This window comes from Equus quagga, chromosome 19 (assembly GCF_021613505.1).
Source record: "Equus quagga isolate Etosha38 chromosome 19, UCLA_HA_Equagga_1.0, whole genome shotgun sequence".
In the NCBI taxonomy this organism is placed as follows: Eukaryota; Metazoa; Chordata; class Mammalia; order Perissodactyla; family Equidae; genus Equus; species Equus quagga.
The window spans coordinates 16,539,980-16,561,758 of NC_060285.1; the positions used below are offsets into that span (position 1 = coordinate 16,539,980).

Consider the following 21,779-nt stretch of genomic DNA (forward strand, 5'->3'; position numbering starts at 1 on the left):
GGGAGGGTAAAGGAAGATGGCTACGTTCCTAGCGAGGCAGGCAGGACAGGAGGGTGGCAGTTAGCAAGTGTCAAAGAGCAGAGGGAACAGGGCTCAGTATGGACTGTCTCAGAAGAAACAGAACCCCCTTCCCACATGTCTACCACACACACACACACATGCACACACACACATGCACACGCACACACACAGAACTGATAAGTCTTGGAGATACAGGGAAGACTCTGGACTCCCACCTAGGATATAGGATAGGGGCTAGAGTCATTTGATCTAGATAGTAAGGAAATGGTGACCTGAAGGGTAGAGGACTTGGGTACATCTGGGTTACATTTAACTTGTTCTGCTTCCCAAGAAGGGAAACAGGAATCCCAAGGACTCCCACTGGGTTCCTGCTGTGTGCACCCAGCCTATCACCCTAGTCTCTCCAGTTCTCTCCATCCTGCTAACGCCACCCTGGACTACAGCCTCATCACCTCAAACCTGGACTAGGTAGAAGCCCCTCAAGTGCCCTCCTGGCTCTAATCCACCCTCCACATTCGCCTGAAAATGCCACTTTGATGTCACTCTTCCGCCCAGCTCCTTCAAATTCCAAATCTCTTGTTTGGAATTCAAGTCTCTCAACAATAAGGCCTAAACTCCCCTTCTCAACCCTGTTTCCCATGATGCTTCAACCTCTTTGCTCAAGCCAATCTGGAAAACTCTCCAGGCTCAAAACCTGCCTTGTGGCTTTCTGCCTCCCAGCCCTTTACCATCACCACTTAAAGGAACCACACGGATCTTTTAAGGTCCATCGCACATGGCACCTCCTCCAAGAGGACTTCCCCCTGTCGTCACCTTCAACCTTGTGGCCTCTCCCAAACTTTAGCATGCATTCTAATCACCTGGGGGGCTTGTCAAAATGCAGAGCATGTTGGGGCTGGCCCCATGGCCGAGTGGTTAAGTTCGCGCGCTCCGCTGCAGGCAGTCCAGTGTTTCGTTGGTTTGAATCCTGGGCGCGGACATGGCACTGCTCATCAGACCACGCTGAGGCAGCGTCCCACATGCCACAACTAGAAGGACCCACAACGAAATATACAACTATGTACCGGGGGGCTTTGGGGAGAAAAAGAAGAAAAATAAAATCTTTAAAAAAGAAAAATGCAGAGCATGTTTCAGTGGGTCTGCAGTGGGCCTGAGATCCTGCATTGTTAACAAGCTTCCAGTGAGGTTGTGCTGGAGTCCAGGAGCATACTTGGTATGGTAAGGTAGAACACCTTGCATCATTCTAACGGAATTTATCACATATGACCTTATATTATTAATGTTCATGCATGTGCCTTAGCTTCCCTTCTAGATTGAAAATCCCTTGAGAGCAGGGACCCCAGGAGACACAGTTTATAGAGTATAAATAGAGCCAGCTGTAAAATCAGCCAGCTCTAAGTTCAAGTCTTAACTCTGCAACTTACTTGCTATGATATTGAATAAGTCATATAACCGCTGAATCTCAGTTTCTTTATCTGTAAAATGGGGATAAATAATATGTCCCTCCCAGAGGATGAAAGGAAATAGTGCCTGTGATTATGCCTAGCATCCTGCCTGATGTTGAACATATTGTGATTTTGGTTCCCTGTCTCTCCTTCCTCATATCACCAGACTTTCCACAGAGTCTTGTATGTGGTAAGTGCTCAGGGAATCTTCTAGGCCCAGTTTCTGCAGGAACTTCTATTTTACCTGTACAACTCTGTTCAATCCACACTGCTAAGCTTTCCTCTCTGGATATGATGCTCTAAGCAGTCACGGACCTGGAAATGTTTCACAAGCACAGCCTTCCTATCTGTTGGTGAGGACGCCAGCAGAAACATAAGAATCTACTGACATCTGCCAGGGAGAAAATTCAATTTGTTCAGCTCGGAAATGAGAATTCATGAGACCCGAATGATGATAAACAACCCATCCACTCCTGTTCAGGCTCCCACACATCAGGCATTTAGAGCCTCTCCTCACTGGTCCAGGGTTTTCTTCCCAACTGCATTCCATCAAATGTCCCATGTCCCTTTCCCCATGCTCACTGGAGCTCTGGTAAATCAATGAAATCCATCTTTTCTGGGCTGCTAAAAGGGACAGCAGAGGAAGAGACCCAGACAGAGATCAGAAGTCCTCGGTAACAGTTCTGATTCCAGTGTTACCTAAGAGTACGATTTTGGGCAAATGAAGTCTGTTTTCTGAGCCTCAGTTTCCTCATCCGTAAAATAGGAGAGTGAGCCAAGGTGATCTATAAATCTCAGAATCTTTGATTGTAGGCTAATAAACTGATTATTCTCCCACTCCATTTCATTTTAACCAGGACTTCCTGGTGCTGATATCCAGCTCTCGCTCAGGCCAGTGGAAGAAATACTTTTCAGTAGGTGGACCTTTTTCCACTTACCCTGGGAAGGTACTTTTACCTGCTTGGCCTGGTTCAAAGATAAACTGTATGTATAAGGGGCTGGCTCTGTGGCTGAGTGGTTAAGTTTGCGCACTCTGCTGCAGCGGCCCAGGGTTTCACAGGTTCAGATCCTGGGCGCGGACCTAGCATCACTCATCAAGCCATGCTGAGCCAGCATCCCACATAGTAGAACTAGAATGACATACAGCTAGAATATACAACTACGTACTGGGGCACTTTGGAGAGAAGAAGAAAAAAAAAAGATTGTAACAGATGTTAGCTCAGGGCCAATCTTTAAAAAAGAAAAAAAAATGATAAACTGTATGGCAGGCCCTTTAACTGGCCACTCAATAGCAAATCTTCCTTTTTTTCCTGCTTGCTAATCAACCTCAGTTTTAGTCAAGGCAGTAATGTGACAGCTCCCGAGGTAAATCCTCAATTACTGAAGTCAGGGGTCTGAAAGCTCTTTCTGTAAAGAGCCAGATAGTAAATATTTTAGGATTTGCGAGTTGCATATGGTCTCTCTCACATAGTCTTCTTTTTTTCCCTTACTCTTCAAAATTAAAAACAAAACAAAAAGCAAAAGTGTCTTAGATCGTGGCCTGCATAGAAACAGGAGGCAGTTTGGATTTGGTGTGGGGGTGGTCCAACCATCATAATTCTATTTTTTTCTATTCTTTTGACAAACATTCACTGTCCTATCCTCCCTTTCAGCTACAGAGGGTAGAGTTCTGGACACAAAGAAAGTAGGGAAAGTGTACTGGGAGCTTCTGAGAAAGATCTTGTTGTTTTCTGATAAAAGGAAGACACATGAGAGGAAAGCTAACTGTGCCTTCCCTTGCCCCATCCATCTGTCTTGAATGTGGACCTCGTGCCTGGACCTGAAGCAGCTACCTTGTGACCATGAGGCACCAACATGAGGACAAAAAGCCAATAACTTAAGAGGACTTAGCAGAAAGACATACAGAGCCTGGGTCCTGGATGATGCTGAGCTGTTGAATAACCCATGGAACCCCCTCCTTTCCATCTTTTAGTTAAATAAGATGATAAATATCAGGTTTCTGTCTCTTAAAATCCAAAATATTCTTGAAATACTAAATCTGAGGAGTTTTTTTCTCTTAATTTTTAAAACTTCAACTATCCCCTAGCCCCCAACTATGTGCCAGGCCCTGGGGTACAGTGAACCACACAATCCTCCTGCCCTCATGGGGCTTTCAGTCTAGTAGAAGAGACGACAAGGCACAGACAAGTATTGACATACCCATCAGCCCCTGGGAGCAGGTGATGAGCATCCTGAGCTCTACTCTTGGTATTCCTATGGACAAGTTATGAAATTCTCGGTAGCAAGTCTTTGAAGCACTACATTCTGAGAGACAGAATAGTGCGAAGACTAAAATGACTAATGTTCAATGGCAGATATGCAGACCTGGGTTCAAATCCCGCTCCATCACTTCCCAGCTGTGTAACTTTGAGCAAGTTACTTAACCCCTTGGAGCCTCGGTTTTCACAGGTGTAAAATGAAGCTCATAATAATAAGCTACCTCCTAGGACTACTCTGAGAATTAAATGAGATAATGGAACGAAAGCATCTCTTGTTGCTTAATAGATGATAGCCAATATACAGATTAACTACAAATTTTGTTTAGCAATATGTGCTTAGAAAGAAAGACGAAAAGGAAACACAGAAAAACATCAAGACTGGCTACCTCTGGATAGTGGGATTAGAAGCGATTATTTTTCTTCCTCATATTTTTTTCCTTCATTTTCCAAGTATATACACATATGACTCTTATAGCCAGGGGGTATATTTTCTAATGTAATTTTTGTGTTTTGAAAATAAAAATAACAGGTAGACTGAAACTTCTTGGTTCTTTTATCCTGATGGGAGATAGGTGGCCCACATTCTAGATCTAGCACTGGCATTGAACTGCACTTGTGCAATCTTAGGAAGTCACTTCACCAATGTAGGTCTAAATTTCCCTGTCTAAAATTGAAGATAACCAGACTTCCCATTCTCTCCATGATGAGACAGCTTGCACTGGATTAACTCATCCACCAAAAACAATTGTAAAAGCTAGAAGAACGACGTGAAGCCATTGGAGAGCAGTCAATACGACAGGACTGGAGGAGCTGCAAGCCTTGAGAGAAAGGAAGCACAGGCTGTGGGCTCCGCATTCACCCTGGTGTCTCCCCCGAGGACATTTTTAATTGCTGTAACAGGAAACAGAACTCAAGCAGAATGCAGTCCATTGGGCTGGTGAGAAGTCAGAGTTTGGAGGGGACAGAATGGCTAAGATCCAAAGAGCAACATTCTAGAGAGAGAACCATAGAGAAGAAGACAAACGTACCTGCACTAAAATCCCCCTTGAGTGTTTAGCCCGCTCCTCAGCTGCACACACAGAGAGTGAGAAACCAAAAAACCGAGGAGAAGACACCAGCTTGGAGCCTAAAGAGCTGATTAGTTGAGGAGTTAAAAGTTCAAGCTGGGTCAAGGTAGAAGGAACTTGGTAAACACCCAGGGCTTTCAGCTGTACACCCAGAAAGGCTGTGATCTAGGAGTAAAGATCACACCCTAATAGTATGGACAAAACTGAGAGACCGGAATTAACCAAGGCTGGACAGGAGCAAGGAGACCGCTGGTTCTCTATCACCTGCTAGAACAAAATTTAACCCTCTTTGGAGGAAAGAGTGTAACATCATTCACCCAAAGCCTCTCCAACTTTGCATCCATAACATCCAGCATTAAATGAAAAACTAAAGGCACAGTGCTGAAAACAAGACCAAAAACCTGAAATCCAAGAAAAACACAGATAGTCATGCATTGCTTAACAAGGGGATGTGTTCTGAGAAATGCGTCATTAGGCAATTACATTGTTGTGCAGACATCATAGAGTGTACGTACACAAACCTAGATGGTCTAGCCTACTACACACCTACATTATATGGTGCTAATCTTAGGGGACCACCGTCACATATGTGGTCCGTTGTTGATAAACACATCGTTATGTGGCACATGACTGTAATAGAAATGGATCCAGAGATGACTCAGATATTAGAGTTATCAGACAGGGACTTTAAAATAACTACGGTTAATATGGTTAAGGAGACAAAGGAAAAGATGGTCAAAATATAAGAAATGATGAAAAAAATAGATGAAAAAATTGAGAATATCAACTGAGATTTGGAAAAAGGAATCAAATGGGCATTCCCCATAGAAGAAATAATACAATATCTGAAATTAAGACCACTTGGGATGAGCTTAATAGCAGACTAGACATTATAGAAAATGGGAATTGATAACTGAAAGGCAAGTCAATAGAAAACACCAAACTGAGGTACAAAGAGAGAATAACAGACAAGAGAGAAGAGAAATGGGCATAGGAAAGCATAAGAAACATATGAGGTATAGTCAAAAGGTCTAATATTCATGTAAGTAGAGTCCCCGAAGGAGGTAAGAGAGAGAATGGGGCAGAAAAAATATTTGAAGAGACAGTGGTCAAGAATTTTACAAATTTGATGAAAAACAGCCCACAGATTCAAGAAGCTCAGTGAACCCCAAGAAGAATAAATATAAGAAAACCATATCTATGCACATCATAGTCAAACTGCTGCAAACTAAAGCCAAAGAAAAAGTCTTAAAGGCAGTGAGAGATGCAAACACACATTGCATTTAAAGGAGTAAAAATAAGTCTGATAACTACCTTGTCAACAGAAATTTAGGAAGCCAGAAGACAATGGAATGACCACTTTAAAGTGTTGGAGGAAAAAAGAAACTTATCAACCTAGAATTCTATATCCAGCAAAAACGTCCTGGATATAAGGGAAATAAAAATGTTTTTCATGCTCTACATTGCACTACTAGAAATATTAAAGAAGTTTCTTTGGGTTGAAGTAAAAATGATCCCAAATGGAAGCATGGACTTGCTGGCAGGAATGAAGAGCCCTGGGAAGGGTAAATATGGGAATAAATATTGACAGTTTAAAACAACAATAATAATGTCTTGCAGGGCTTATAACATACGTAGAAGGAAAATACACTAAAGCAATAGCCCAGAGGGTGGGAAGAGGTAAATGAGGTTACGCCATGAGAATGCTGGGCTTGGGCTTGAAGTGGGAGGAGAAGGAATATGAGGCAGACATGGAAGGAAGGATGCACGCTATAATCCCTGAGATAACCACTCTCAAACAACATGTAATTGGAAAGCTAGCAGAGGAAAACATCCAAAAAATTTAAACTACTTAATCCCTCCCAAAAAAAGCCAAAAAGGGAAGAATAAAAGAATAAAGACAGAGGGAACAAATCAAAATTCAATAGTAAGTTTGTTGACTTAAGCCCAACAGAGTAAGTAACTACATTAAATGGAAGTGTTCTAAATATTCCAATTAAAGATTATCAGACTGGATCTAAAATCACTATATAAAAAACCTTAATATTGAATTCAGAAAGCTTGAAAATGAAAAAGATGAAAAAGATATATTGCAACCCACATGAAAAGAAGACTGGTATAATTATGTTAGTATCAGACAAAACAGACTTTAAGACAGTAAGTATTACTAGATATAAGGAGAAACATTTAACAATGATAAAAAGGATCATTTCAACAAGAGGATATAATAATCTTCAATTTCTAAGAAACTAATACTCCAAAACATGTAAAGCAGAAATTAACAAAACGGAAAATATAGACAACCATAATCAGAGCTTATTAAATCAGATTTAATACACCTCTTTCAGTAACTGAGAGAACAAACAACAACAACACAACCCATAATAATATGGAACATTTGAATAACACAATTAACCAACCTGATCTGATAACTAGAACACTCCATCCAATAACTGTACAATATGCAGTCTTCACAAGGGTGCATGAGCGTTTGCCAAAATAGACCACGTGTCTGGACAAAAAGCAAGTCTCAACAATTTCAGATACTGAAATCATACAGAATACGTTCTCTGACCACAGTGGAATTACAATAGAAATCAATAACAGAAAGACCACTAGGAAATACCCAAATGTTTAGAAATTAAGCAATAGATTTTAAAATAAATCATGGGCAAAGGAAGAAATCACAATTAAAACTAGAAAATAAGTCTAATTGAATGATAATGAAAGTATGACATCAGGAAAATTACAGGATATAGGTAAGCTGTGCTTAGAGGAAAATTTATAACTTTAAATGCCCATCTTGGAAAATATTGAAAGTCAGTGATCTCAGTGTGTACCTCAAAAGCATGAATAAGATAAAAAATTAAACTCAAAGAAAGTGGAAGGAAGGAAACAATAGAGATTTGAGCAGAAATAAATGAAACAGAAAAAAGATGTAAATTGAGAAAAACAACAAAGCTAAAAGTTGGATCTTTGAAAAGACTAGTAAAATTGATAAACTCTGGCAAGACTGAGTAAGAAAAACAGAGAAAACATAAATTGCCAATATCAGAAATGAAAGAGGGACATCACTATAGAAGCTAAAAACATGACAAAAAGTAATAAAAGGAAAGTTTAAACAATGTCACATAAATATATTTGAAAATTTAGGTGAAATTAATTCCTTAAAAATAAAAATTTGCTAAAAGTAACAAAAGAAGAAAGAAAAATATGAATAATCCTATTGCTATTTTACAAATTAAACCCAACATTAAAAACTTTTCCTCAAAGAAAAGTCCAAACCCAGAGGACTTCAGTGTTGAATTCCTCCTAATATTTAAGAAATAAATAATGCTAATCTTACACAAAGTCCTCAGGAGAAAAAAAAAGAAGAAATTTCCCACCTCTTTTTATGAGGCCTGTATAACCTCAACACCAAAACCTGACAAGGCTATTGTTAGAAAGGAAATCATAGGCCAACAAATCTCATAAACATAGACATCAAAATTCTTAACAAAATAGTAGACGATCTAACCTGGAAATATATAAAAAGATAATACTTCTAACCAAGCACAATTTGTTCCAGCAATGCAAGGTTGGTTTAACATTCAAAATTCAATTAATGTAATTCACAATGTTAACAAAATAAAGGAGAAAAACATATGATCAACTCAATAGATGCAGAAAAAACATGTGATAAAGTTCAACACCCATTCAAGAAAGATATCTCAGCAAACGAGGGATTTGATAAGGAATATCTACAAAAAATCCACAACCAACATCATACTTAATGGTGAAACAGGAAACTCTTTCCCTGCTAGGTTAGAAACAAGGCAAGGATGTCTACTAACACCATTTCAACTCAGCATTGCACTAGAGGTCCAAGCCAGTGCTAAGGTACAGAAGAGAAATAAAAATATAAAGACTATAAAAGAAGACGGAGAATTATCATTATTCTCAGGTGACGTGATTGTGTTTATAGAAAATTTTCAAAAGGTAAACTCATAATAAGCAAATTTAGCAAACTGGCTGGACACGAAGTCATTACCTAAAAAATTAATTGTATTTGCATATGCTAGCAACTAACAATTATAAAAAAATTAAAAATACTACTATTTACAATAGCACTGAAAACATAAATTACCTAGGAATAAATCTAAAGGAAGATGCGCAAAACCTCTACACTGAAATACACAAAACACTGCCGAGAAAAATTAAAGGCCATCCAATACATGGAGGTCCAAACTCCCGCACATAGATTAGAAATTCGATGCTGGTAAGATGTCAGTTCTAGCAGATTTTTTGATGCATGTGAAAATGGATAAGTTGATTCTAAAATCCATATGAAAATAGAAAAGAACTTAACCAAAACAATCTTGAAAAAGAGGTCTCAAGCCACCAGATGTCCCAACTTATTATAAAGGTGCAGTAACAAAGACTATGGCACTGGTCCAAAAATAGACAAGGAGACCAATGGTTGGGAATAAAGATGAAGACATAGATCCAGGGGCCGGCCCTGTGGCCAAGTGGTTAAGTTCGCACGCTCCGCTGCGGTGGCCCAGGCTTTCGCCAGTTTGGATCCTGGGTGCAGACCTAGCACCACTCATCAGGCCGTGCTGAGGCGGCGTCCCACATAGCAGAACTAGAGGCCCTACAACTAGAATATACAGCTGTGTACTGGGAGGCTTTGGGGAGAAGAAAAAGAAGATTGGCAACAGATGTTAGCTCAGGTGCCAATCTTTAAAAAAAAAAAAAGACAGATTCAAATATATATGATCTCCTAATTTATGAACAGTGGGTAAAGTATATTCTTTTTTTAAAAAAGATGCTCTATGCTTCAAAAATTAAAAATAAAAAAGGAACTTTGACTTCTCCTTAACATCATATACAAAAATTCCAGATGGACAGTTGATATAAAAGTAAAACGTAAAATAATAAAATTTATAGATGATAACATGAAAAAATCTTCATGACCTTGAGGTAGGCACAGATTTCTTAGTATGACACAAAATGCACCAACTATAAAAGAAAAACACTGATAAACTGTACTTTATAAGAATTAAGAACTTATGTCATTGAAAGATACCACTAAGAGAATGAAAAGGCAGACCACAACCTGAGAGATGTTTGCAATACTTTCATCTGAGAAACATCTCCTATTCAGAATATAAAAACAACTCTTACAAATCAAGAAGGAAAAGACAAATAGCACAATCAAAAAGAAAAAACCAACAGGCAAAAACCTGAACAGGTAATTTACAAGAGGATATCCACAAGAATATTCAAAGCACCAATCCTTCTCAAATTCTCCCAAAAAATGGAAGAGGAGAGAACACTTCCAAACTCATTCTACAAGACCAGCTCTATCTTGATGTCAAAGCCAGATGAAGATACTACCAGAAAAGAAAACTATAGATCAATATTCCTTATTAATATTGATGTAAAAATCCTCAAGAAAATGCTAACAGAATTCAACAGTGCATTAAAGAATTATACACCATGACCAAGTGGGATTTATGCCTTGAATGCAAAGATGGTTCAATACATGAAAATCAGTCCATGTAAGATACCACATTAACAAAATAACCACATGATCATCCCAATTCACGCAGAAAAAGTGCTTGACAAAATTCAACACCCTTTCATGATGAAAACACTCAACAAAATAGGAACAGAAGAAAACTAACATTATAAGGCCTATGTGAAAAACCCACAGCAAACATCATACTCAATGGTAAAAAACCAAAAGTTTTTCCTTTAAGGTCAGGAGCAAGATAAGGACGCACACTTTTGCCACTTGTATTCAACATAGTACAGAAAGTCGTAGCCAGAGCAATTAGACAAGAAGATTACACACACACAATTGTTAATAAATGAATTCAGCAAAGTTGCAGGATACAAAATCAACACATGAAAATCAGTTGCACCTCTCTGCACTAACAATGAACAATCCAAAAAAAATTAAGAAGACAATTTTACAGTCATGCTTTGCCTAATGACAGGGATATGTTCTGAGAAATGCGTCAGGCAATTTTGTCAACATGCGAATGTCATAGAGTGTACTTACACAAACCTAATGTTCTAGCCTACGACACACCTAGGCTATATGGTACTAATCTTATGGGACGGCCGTTGTATATGTGGTCTGTCGTCGACTGAAACGTTGTCATACAGTGCATGACTGTATTTATAACAGCATTAAAAAGAATAAAATACTTAGGAATAAACTTAATCAACGAAGCAAAAGACTTGTACACTGAAAACTACAAAACATTGTTGAGAGAATTAAAGACTTAAACCAATGGAAAGGCATCCTCTGTTCATGGATTGAAGACTTAATATTGTTAAGATGTCAATACTACTCAGAGACCTATAGATTCAATGCAATCTCTATAAAAAGTCAAACATTTTTTTACATAAATAGAAAAATCCATCCTAAAATTCATATGGAATCTCAAGAGACCCTGAATAGCCAAAACTATCTTTAAAAAGAACAACATCAGAACTGTCACATTTCTTGACTTCAAAACTTACTGCAAAGCAACAGTAATCAGAACAATGTTGTCCTGGCATAAAGGCAGAAATATAGGCAAATAGAACAGAGAGCCCAGGAATAAGCCCTCGCATATATGGTCAAACGATTTTTCACTAGGGTGTCAAGGCCACTCAATGGAGAAAGGACAGTCTTTTCAACAAATGACGCTGGGAAAACTGGCAATCCACATTACAAAAGAATGAATTTGGACCCTTACTTTATACCATATACAAAAACAACTCAAAATGGGTCAAAAACCTCAACATAAGAGCTAAAAGCACAAAACTTTTGGAAGAAAATGTAGAGGAAAAGCTTCATGACATTGGATTTGGCAATGATTTCTTGAATATGACACCAAAAGCACAGGCAACAAAAGAAAAGACAGATAAATTGCACCACATCAAAAATAAAAACTTCTATGCATCAAAGGACACAATCGACAAAGTAAAAAACAACCCACAGAATGGAAGAAAATATTCGCAAATCATATATCTAACAAGGAATTAATAAGCAGAATATATAAAGAACTCCTACAATTCAACAACAAAAAAATGAACGATCCTATTAAAAAATGGGCAAAGGACATGAATAGATATTTCTCCACAGAAGATATACAAATGGTCAATAAGTACATGAAAAGATGGTCAACATCAAAATCATTAGGGAAATATAAATCAAAACCACAATGAGCTACTACTTCACATCCATTAGGATGGCTATTATAAAAAATCCAGGAAATAACAAGTATCAGCAAGGAAGTGGAGAAATTGGAACTCTTGTGCATTGCTGGTGAGAATGTAAAATGGTGCAGCTGCTATGGAAAATAGTATAGTAGTTCCTCAAAATATTAAACATAGACTTAGCATATGATCCAGCAATTCCACTTCTGGGTATATACCCAAAAGAATTGAAAGCAGGAACTCTAACAGATATTTGTACGCTCGTGTTCATAGAAGCATTATTCACAACAGTCAAAAGGTGGAAATAACCCAAATGTCCATCAATGGATGAATGGATAAACAAAATGTGCTATACGCATACAACGTAATGTCATTCAGCCTTGAAAAGGAAGGAAATTCTGACATATGCTACCGCATGGATGAACCTTGAAGATATTATGCTAAGTGAAATAAGCCAGTCACAAAAGGACAAATTCTGTGTGATTCCACTTATACGAGATACTTAGTCCTACTGATAGAGGCAGAAAGTAGAATGGTGGTGCCAGGGGCTGGGGAAAGGGGGAATGAGAAGTTATTGTTTAACGGGTACAGAGTTTCTGTTTGGGAAGATGAAAAAAGTTCTGGAGATGGATGGTGGTGATGGCTGCACAAGGTGAATGTACTTAATGCCACTGAACTATATGCTTAAAATGGTAAATTCTATGTTATGCATGTTTTATAACAATAAAATAAAACTAAAAAAAAAGGATGCTCAGAGATGCTTAAGAAATAGTCATTAAATTGATACATAAATTGTGGTATACTTGCATACAGTGGAATACTATATAGTAATGAAAAAGAACTACTGCTACAAACAACATGGATGAATCCCACAGACACTATGTTGAGTGAAAAAACTACATACAAAAGAATAGAGAATCTCTAATTTCATTTGTATGAAGTTTCAAAAACAGGCAAAATCGAACCATAGTGATAAAAGTCAGGACAGTAGTTATTGACAGGGATGAGACAAGAGGGAGCCTCCTGGCGTGCTAGAGATGTTCTAGGTCTTTTCTGGGTGGTGGTTACACAGGTGGATACAACATGGCAAAAAAAATTTCATCAAAGTCTTCACAAAAGATTTGTGTACTTTATGTTCAATTTATCTCAATTTTATAAAATGAAGGAAAATAGTAATGATAGAAGGACAATGCAGGAAGGGACTCTAGAAGGAAGCTGGTCAACATGTCTAACAAACGCTTTTGGGGATTATGGAGCGAGTGGTGCTTGGCCCATATTTTGAGAAGATTGAACTAAGGAGACACAATTTACCAACCAAGGGAGAAAGACACTTCTGCCCCTGTTGGGATGACATTTAAATAAGCCGCCCCCACTTTTGTAATACTTAAGGGGCAAATACAAATCCCAAGTAGTCTTCTGCTCTAAATACAAGGTACGCAGAAGCCCCAGTCTCATAACACAGGGAAAGGTATAAACACTGCAATTTATATCGTTCTATAAACTCCAACTGTCTAGTCCAAAATCCAAGAGAAACTTTTACTTTCCAATAGCAAAGACATTTGTGAAGCTACAATCCCATGACACATCAACTTTAAACCCACATCTACAGTGACACAGAAGACTGCCTTTCCCATTCAGGGTCAAACTGGAACATCACTGTAATGGGGTCTTTGGGAACTCAGACAACATGAATCTGTGAACAGCAAGTTTTTGCCGTGACCTCGGTTTCCACATCCCCCTGTCTGGATTACACTCCCCATTGCAGAAAACTACAGGGAGGGCCTGGGGTACTTCATAAATGGCTTGAGTCTCTTGTTCCAGGGGACTTGCCCAGCCTAGCATTCTAGAAGCACCATGCCTCCCATCAGGACACTGGCCGTGTCTAGGACGTTGTGGAAGAATGAGTTTCAAGCACTTACTTTCATCATTAGAGACATTCCCCAGAGAGGTGTGGCTGGAATAACGTTTGTTTTCACTTTCGTTGAGACATCTTTCAATCCAGCTCTCTAAAAGAAAGAAAGAAAGAAAATCACGGAATTGCAGAATTGCCGTGGGCGTTTGTGAAGAGACAGGAACATCAGGAACGCAATAGATTTAAATGCCCGTCAACTCTCCCCTGAGATCTGCCCCAACCTGGAGCTGGATGTTCCGTGAAGCTCCACACGCACCATGGCTGAGAAGACTCGGCTGAGTAGTTTGCAGGCAAAATGGTAGCTAAAGCCCCACTTGAGTATCTCTTCGTCAAATTCTACTATTTTGGAGTATTCATAACCCAATAGTATACAACTGAGGATCATCTTCCTTTGCAAAGAAGGTATGTTCCAGAGTAGTTTGAAGAACAAAATCTGGTCAGCTGAATCACTGATGGTGGTCTGCGGACTTGTAAACTATCAGCAGAACCTCTCCTTCGGTTGGAAACAAAAAGAAAAGCAGATAATCCCGAGGGCTCTGGCTGAAGCGGAGAAGGAGGGCAAGGAAACTTGCAACTCCCCTCCCTTTGCCCAGTGACCCCTGAACGGGCTCTTGCAAGACAGACCGAAAGACACTGCAGGAGGAGGTCTCAAAAGCTCTATAATAGCCATGTAGTACTTTTAAAATGCAAAAAACTATGACTTTTTAATCCAATTCCGAAGGCTACAAATGTACTCTGCACAATGTAGCATAATGCTTATTCCGCGGTCTAGACCATTCACTATTCATTCATTCACCGTCAGCTAAGTACAGTCAGCTCTGCTAGGATGCTTGTTTTGAAAATACGAATATGTTCCAATGCAAATCACATATTAGGGAACACTTAGAGCATAGTGCAAGCTTCGTGTTTGCTTATGCTTGATTTCTTCCTTAAAAATTATTAAGTGAACGCAGAAAACCCCACGTAGCTGAACTATTCCCACAGGAACAGGCAAAATGCACGCGTGCTCACACCTCCGACGTCTACTAGCTACTTCAGTTCATCGTGTGTGTTATGAGTCACACCTGCCCAGATAACCCAACTTCTAGCTCTTCACAATAACTCACAAGCTGCAGCCCTTCCAAAGCCCACTTCCAGAAGCAGACTTCAGGTCTTCTCCAAGGTGAAGGGCCATGTTTACTGTATTTGTGTCTTTCTTAACCATTTAACGTGTGCAGAACTGTGCTATCATTTTTATCAGGTTCCAATCTTTTGTGTGTGTGTGTGTCACTGACAAAGTTTTTGAGTGTCGTATCCCTAGCTGATTTTTCCAGTTAACTCTGTGGTTTTTATTGTGCGATTCTGCAGAACAGTGGTCATTTTCAAGACTGCATATGCGGTGTCATAGCAGAACTAACTACACCTGTGGCTGTGTGCTTCTCAACACTGCAGTGTCCTGTTGCCGTCTTTATAACATGGGACTAGTATTTATTTATTTATTTATTTATTTTTTAAAGATTGGCACCTGAGCTAACATCTGTTGCCAATCTTTCATTTTTTTTCCTTCTTCTTCTTCTTCTCTCCAAAGCCCCTCCCCCCCCCCCCCCCCCGTTGTATTTTCTAGTTGTGTGTGCCTCTGGTTGTGCCATGTGGAACACCACCTCAGCATGGCCTGATGGGCGGTGCCATGTCCATGCCCAGGATCCGAACTGGCGAAACCCTGGGCCGCCCAAGCAGAGCACATGAACTTAACCACTTGGCCACAGGGCCGGCCCCTAGACTAGCATTTATTGAACATCTAGTTTGACATCTATTTAAACATGCCCTTTACATATGTTATGTCAATGAATTCTGACAACTCTAGGAAGTAAAGATTTTAATTTCTATTTTTCCTAGAAAGCAATGATGCTTAGAGATTAAGTAAAGTCACTCCTTGTTATACAAAGAGCCGAGGGAAAGATTGTGAGTTGACACGTTAGGTAGCATATTGTAAGAAGAAGCCACACTGAGGAGGATGCTATGTAGAGACGGGGGAGGCAAACGCAAACAGCAGGGAGAAACGCTGAGTTTGTGTCTCGTATTTTATGTTCCAACAAACTGCTCTTTTAAAAGCAGCTTCCAAAATTGCAAATAAGTAGGGGGAAATATCCAAGGGGAGGAACAGGAGCCAGCTTGTTAAGAGGATATGGAAATCTGGTACTTCTGGGGAAACACTGAGCAGCAGAGAAATCCAAAACATTAAAACGCTACCCCTACCAGCTACCAAAGGCATAATGTAGAAACAAATGGCTTGTAATGTTTTCAAGGCTGCGATGGCACAAGGTGGGTGTTCGTCATCACATCATATCCAAACACATCTGGATACACATCTCCAGAATTCTCTTTAGGACTCTCCAGAATGTCTCCACTCAGATCTTCTAATCGCTTCGAGTCCTGGCACATTTTCCCTGGCAACAGCCATGGCTGGTTTTGGATGGCATCTACTGAAATTTGCAGCCCCTTCCTCCGCCAAATCATGCCTCCAAAAGCCACTCCTATGTTCCGGGCCAGGCCCTGGTCTTCCTACGTAGGTATTTACATGCAGTTACTCTCACATGCGTGTGGGCGCACACTCACGCATATACCCACCCCCCTTCAGCAGAAACGGGGAACTAAGAGAAACACTCTTCCTCTCACCCATTTGCCTGTGCCAGCATCAGGCCTGTTAAAACTGGAGTTCTTGGAAGGGCCCATTCTTGCAGGTGAGAATTCCCAGTGATTGGTGGGGCACTCTCTGAAGAATTCATGGCAACATTCCAGACAGAAGCCAGCTCTAAACATTAGGTGGGCCCAAAGAGAGCAACACTCGCCCACACGAGTCCAAAGCAAGTAAGAGCTTTCCTGGCGGCTGTGCCTCTCCTCCATACTGCCCAACCCCAACACTGGAGAGAGATGAAAGTAAGGTTACAAGAAGGGAGAGAGGGCTGGGAGTGACACGAAGAAATCTCACCAAATAACCCTTTCCCCCACCCATTGCACCTGCTCCGGTCTCTCTGACCCCATGGCCCATGCCTATAGCCACTCTGCTACCCAGCTCTGCTCCCTGGGGCAACACAGAGTGAGTGTGGTCTCTCTTGCACATGACAGATGTAAGAAGACAGCCATCATTTCTCCATTTTTCTGGTCAAAGTACCCCACCTGTTTCAGCTCTTTCTTGGAAGAAACTGTTCCCACTTCTTTGCCACCCAGTTCACTTGTTTCTGGCTGTCTTCCAGTTAACCAAGGTCCATTGGAACCTGTGGCACCTAGGATGAACTCGGAGGGCCCACACAGTGGTCTGAGCAGTGCCAAGTATGGCAGAACCATCACCTCTGTAGTTCTGGACACTCAGAGCCTTCAAGGGCTTGCATTCCAGACTGCAGGGATGCGACACCTGGAATATCCAAGCAGGCCACGGGCCTTGGATCCACAGGTGTCCTTTGACCTTTGTCTTCCTCCCTAGTGAGGCCCTCTACAGGGACATCTGGAACTCGCGTCTGCTAAGTCAGCTTGCTCCATATGATCGGAAGGCCTCTATTTAGGTCACCAGAAGTAAGCTTTATATTCTTTAAAACTATTAACAACAGATTTGGGTGTTGCAAAGATCTAGAATTACTGGACCAGAATGACAGGTATATTGAATTTTATAAAGCACTGTGTTCATCTAACTTATTTATTTGTAGATTATGTGATTTAATAATAATAAAGGCCACCAAATACTGAGCCTTTATGGGCCACTCATTGTGCAATGCGTTATGTACGCCATCATACTTAATCTTCATAACAACCCTATGAGGTGGGTGCTGTTAATATGCACATTTTAGAGATGAGAAAACTAAGACTCAGAAAGGTTAGGTGACTTGTCCAAAGTCACGCAGCTAGTAAGAGGCAGGACCAGCATTGAAACTCGAGTCATACCACAATGCTCTCTCCAAGTGTGAACTGAGCTCTCCTCTGACGTCCCACATAGTCTCCAGGACATGGTGCCAATATTGCAGCACTGATCACAGTCTGCTTTGCATTAGAACTTTTGCTAAAACTCTACTCACATATTACAAATTTTACTAAATTCATTTACTTATTTCTTTGCCAGCCTTTGTTATTCATAACAGGCTCTTCAGTTTAGAACTTAAACATCTTAAGAATGGAGTCTGCTTTATTCTATTTCTTTTTTTGAAGAAGATTAGCCCGGAGCCAACATCTGCCACCAATCCTCCTCTTTTTGCTGAGGAATATTGGCCCTGAGCTAACATCTGTGCCAATCTTCATCTATTTTGTATGTGGGACACCTGCCACAGCATGGCTTGATGAGCAGTGCATAGGTCCACACCCAGGATCCAATCCGGCAAACCCCTGGCCGCCAAAGGGGAGGGAGAGAAATTTTGTTCTATTTTGCTCCATATTTTGTTCTATTCCTTTTGACTCTCTTATTGCCTGGTATAAAGTTTTTCCTGTAGTCTGGCCTCAATAAATGGTACATTATTGACATATGCGATATCAAAGAATGCACAGCATATAGACAGACACATCCACATATCTATAGAACTTACTAATCATTTTCTCTTTTACCACATAAGGCATAAAAAAGTATACATGCAAGGCGATTTGCCAAATAAAGTAAAATTCAACCAACATTTGTTTTGTGACTTCTAGATAGAAGAAGCTGTAATAAAGAGAAGCTTCTAGACTTGAATAAGGCTGACTTCTGTCCTCTAGCTGTCATCTAGAAAGTGAGGCAGACGCTACTCCCCAAACTCATAAGTGCGGGAACCCTGTCATTTTTCTTTACCACCTTGCTCCCAGCAGCTGGCACTCTGCCCCACAGATGTTGCACAATAAATATGTGTTGTTAAATGCATTACTTTTTTTGAAAAACAACATTAAATTCCTACTGTGCACCAGCTACCATGCAAAGTATTTTCACATATATGGTTTAAACTAAACCTCAGAACAATATTACGGGGTATGTTTTCATATCTCTTTTTATAGATATGAAAACTGAGGCTTGAAGCAAAATTCTAATACAAAGCAGACTATGATCAATGCTGTAATATTGGCACTGTGTTTTGGGACACAGGAGGAAAGCTCAGTTCACACTTGAATAACTTCCTGCTCCCAACTGCCTTATTCTTGATCCATAAAACTCATCTGACCTTTCAGCGAGGACCAAGCTTGCTCTAAGTGCCCAAAAGGATTTAGCAAGGGCTGTGAGTGTAGGCTCCTGGGCTGCAAAGCATCACTTCACCCGACTCATCTGAGATCATGGGCAGGAAGGAGGATGCTAATAACGCCTTGTGGATTTTCACTTTATGAGGAGTTTAACTCACACTCCTTAGAGGCAGCTCTTCATGCCTCCCTGCTTTGGATTGGGTTTCTAGAAGGCTTGCTTCCCTTTGCAGCAGCAAAGAACAACCAGGAAGTAGCTGCATCCAGGACATGGCACATCCAAGGCAGTCAAGGCTCAGAGCAGGGCTTCCTGAACGTGTCTTGGTCTGGTAGGAGGAGCCAACTAAGGCGGTTATCCAAAATCAGGTAATCCTTGACGTTTACAGAGCACATTGACAAGGAGAACCTGACCTGACCTTCACAGTCCGCCCCACGACACAGAAATTCATCCCACTTTACAGATAAGGAAACTGGGCTTTAGAACATGGTGGTAGCTCTTTTTGGCAGTGGTTTGGCCAAGGTCACACAGTTAGAAGGATTAAAGTCAGAATTCAAACGCAGATCTTTAATCTCCAAACCCTATGCTTATTCTTCTTGCTTCATCGTACTGAGCACAGACCAGTTGTTCTATCTCAGATTATCCATCCATTCATTTGTTTTGCAAACAATCTTCAAGTGCCTCCAATGTAAAGTTCTAACAGAAGAGATAGACAAATACTATTTAATAGGAAGCCAATATATTACAGCAAGATAGCTCTAATGGGCCAGGGTCTCAGGACCTGAAAAATATCTTGCTTGTGTATGTATCCTTTTTTTTTCTTATTTTCCCCACCTTAAAAATGTAAGTTCTAACAACCTTGTCTATCTTGTTCGATGCTTGGTCCTCAAGAGCCTGGACAGTGTCAAGCACATAGCTGGTGGTGACAGCTGTGATGGAGTAAAGTAGCTTGAAGGAACAGAGAATGGCGGGCGGGGGATCCTCCCCCAGGAAGGCCTCTGAGAAGAAACAGCACCTGAGCAGAGACTGAGTGCAGTGAGGGAGCAACGCCTTCGAAGGATCCGAGATTGGGGACCACAAAGGCAAAGGCCCTGAGGTGGTATCATGGGTGACCTAGCTAAGGAAGGGCAAGAAGGCCCGGCGGCTGATGTGGAGTGACTGAGGGAGAGACGGTACAAGATGAAAGAGAAGCCAGAGAGAGGCCAGAAGGAGGTGGGGTCTGGAGTTAGAACAACTAGATTTCAAATCCCAGCCCTATCACTTACAAGCGATGCACCATCGGGATGGTGCCGGAACTTTCCTAAAGCCGCTCCTCCCATGTTCTCCAAAGATTAACTGAAATGATACATGTGAAGTGCTTAGCATGCTTGGCCTTGGGGGCCACGGAAAGATGAGGAGAGCATGGTCTCCATCCACCAGGAGCTCCCAGCCGAGGGACAGGGACAGACAGTAACGGCCATGCCCAGCATTTAGTGAGTGTCCGCCAGTGTCAGTCCCTCTGCTTCGCATGTCTCATCCCTACTCCTCACAGTGACTGGGAAAAAGAGACTTTAGCAACTCTGATTGTGAAGAGGAAACGGAGTCTTAGAGGAGCCAGGTAAAGTCACCTGAGCTGGGGCAGGGCTGTCTGCCCCAAAAGCTGGTTTGCTCTCACTGTGGCACACTGCCTCCCTAATTCAGCAGGTAGCCAGGAGTACCTTTGTTATTATAACACGGTGCTGGGCGGCACAGAGAAGGGAGCTCCCAGCTGGGCCTGGTTGTTTCACACAGCGGGTGGCATTTCCTTAAAGGACCAGTGGCCGGTCCTTTAAAGGATTCGGCATCTGCCAGACCAAGGAGGAAAGCAGGGCATTTCGGGCAAGAGGGCCGTGGTCAGGAACAAAGGAACAAAGTGGGTTCTGGGAAAGGTGAAGAGTTCACTGACCCGTGCCCACAGAGTGGTGGGAGATGGGCTGGAGAGCCGGTGGGAGCAGGTTGCCAAGGCCTAGCCCACCGGGCCGAGCTGCCAGCAGGCAGCTGGAAACCACCTGTGATTCAGAAGCAGTGGGGGAGGACCACCATGAGCTCTGTTCCTAAGGATCTGGGTGAGAACAGGGCATTCCTGACTGATGCAATACCTGAAGGAAATGCCACCTGACTTAGAAAGTGTCACCAGGTTTTAATGGAAGGCGTTATTCAAACTCTTTATCTCAACAGTCGAGTGCTGGGGCCTATTTTAGGAACTCACAGCTTTAGAAACGCTACACAATGAGTTGACATGCCACACTCACAGCTACCAAGAGAGGACCAGGCCCCAGGTCCCTTGGAAGGTGCCAGAGAACACCGCATCCCCCCCTCCCCTGGGCCCTGTCATTACCAGTGGAATCAGGCCCACGTGGTCTGCTCCCATCGCCCCCGGCACCAGGCTGTGCTTTCCTCCTGATCATTCCCTCTCGGCCTCTTTTTCTCTCTCCCCTGGACTCCCACGGTGGTGACACACAGGATCGTGTGGAAAGTCTGGGCCCCAGGAGGCTGCAGCTGTGGCCTCCCTGGGATGGCAGGGTGCCCTCAGGTCAGTGGGTTGCCATGGCGACGCCACTGGCCCTGCCCCAAAGTCCACTGGGTTCTAGGAAGGGGCCCCTGTCCTATCTCCAAGGGGCATCTGCATCCTGCCCCTGCTTTTATTCCTTCCCTCGCTCACCAAATATTGATTTAGCGCCGACTGTTTGCCAGGCTCTG

At 41.6% G+C, this 21,779-nt stretch overlaps 1 protein-coding gene across 1 annotated transcript in view; it reads right to left on the reverse strand.

Moving 5' to 3' along the window:
• RFX4 (regulatory factor X4) overlaps positions 1–21,487 on the reverse strand; it is a 141,366-nt gene extending 119,879 nt beyond the window's left edge. The window contains exons 1-2 of the mRNA XM_046646480.1: positions 21,418–21,487; positions 13,908–13,994 (exon numbers count right to left, since the gene is read on the reverse strand). Of these exons, the coding sequence (XP_046502436.1) occupies positions 13,908–13,994; positions 21,418–21,487 (157 nt within the window). The remainder of the gene's footprint in view (positions 1–13,907; positions 13,995–21,417) is intronic.
• Positions 21,488–21,779: the final 292 nt, after the last annotated feature.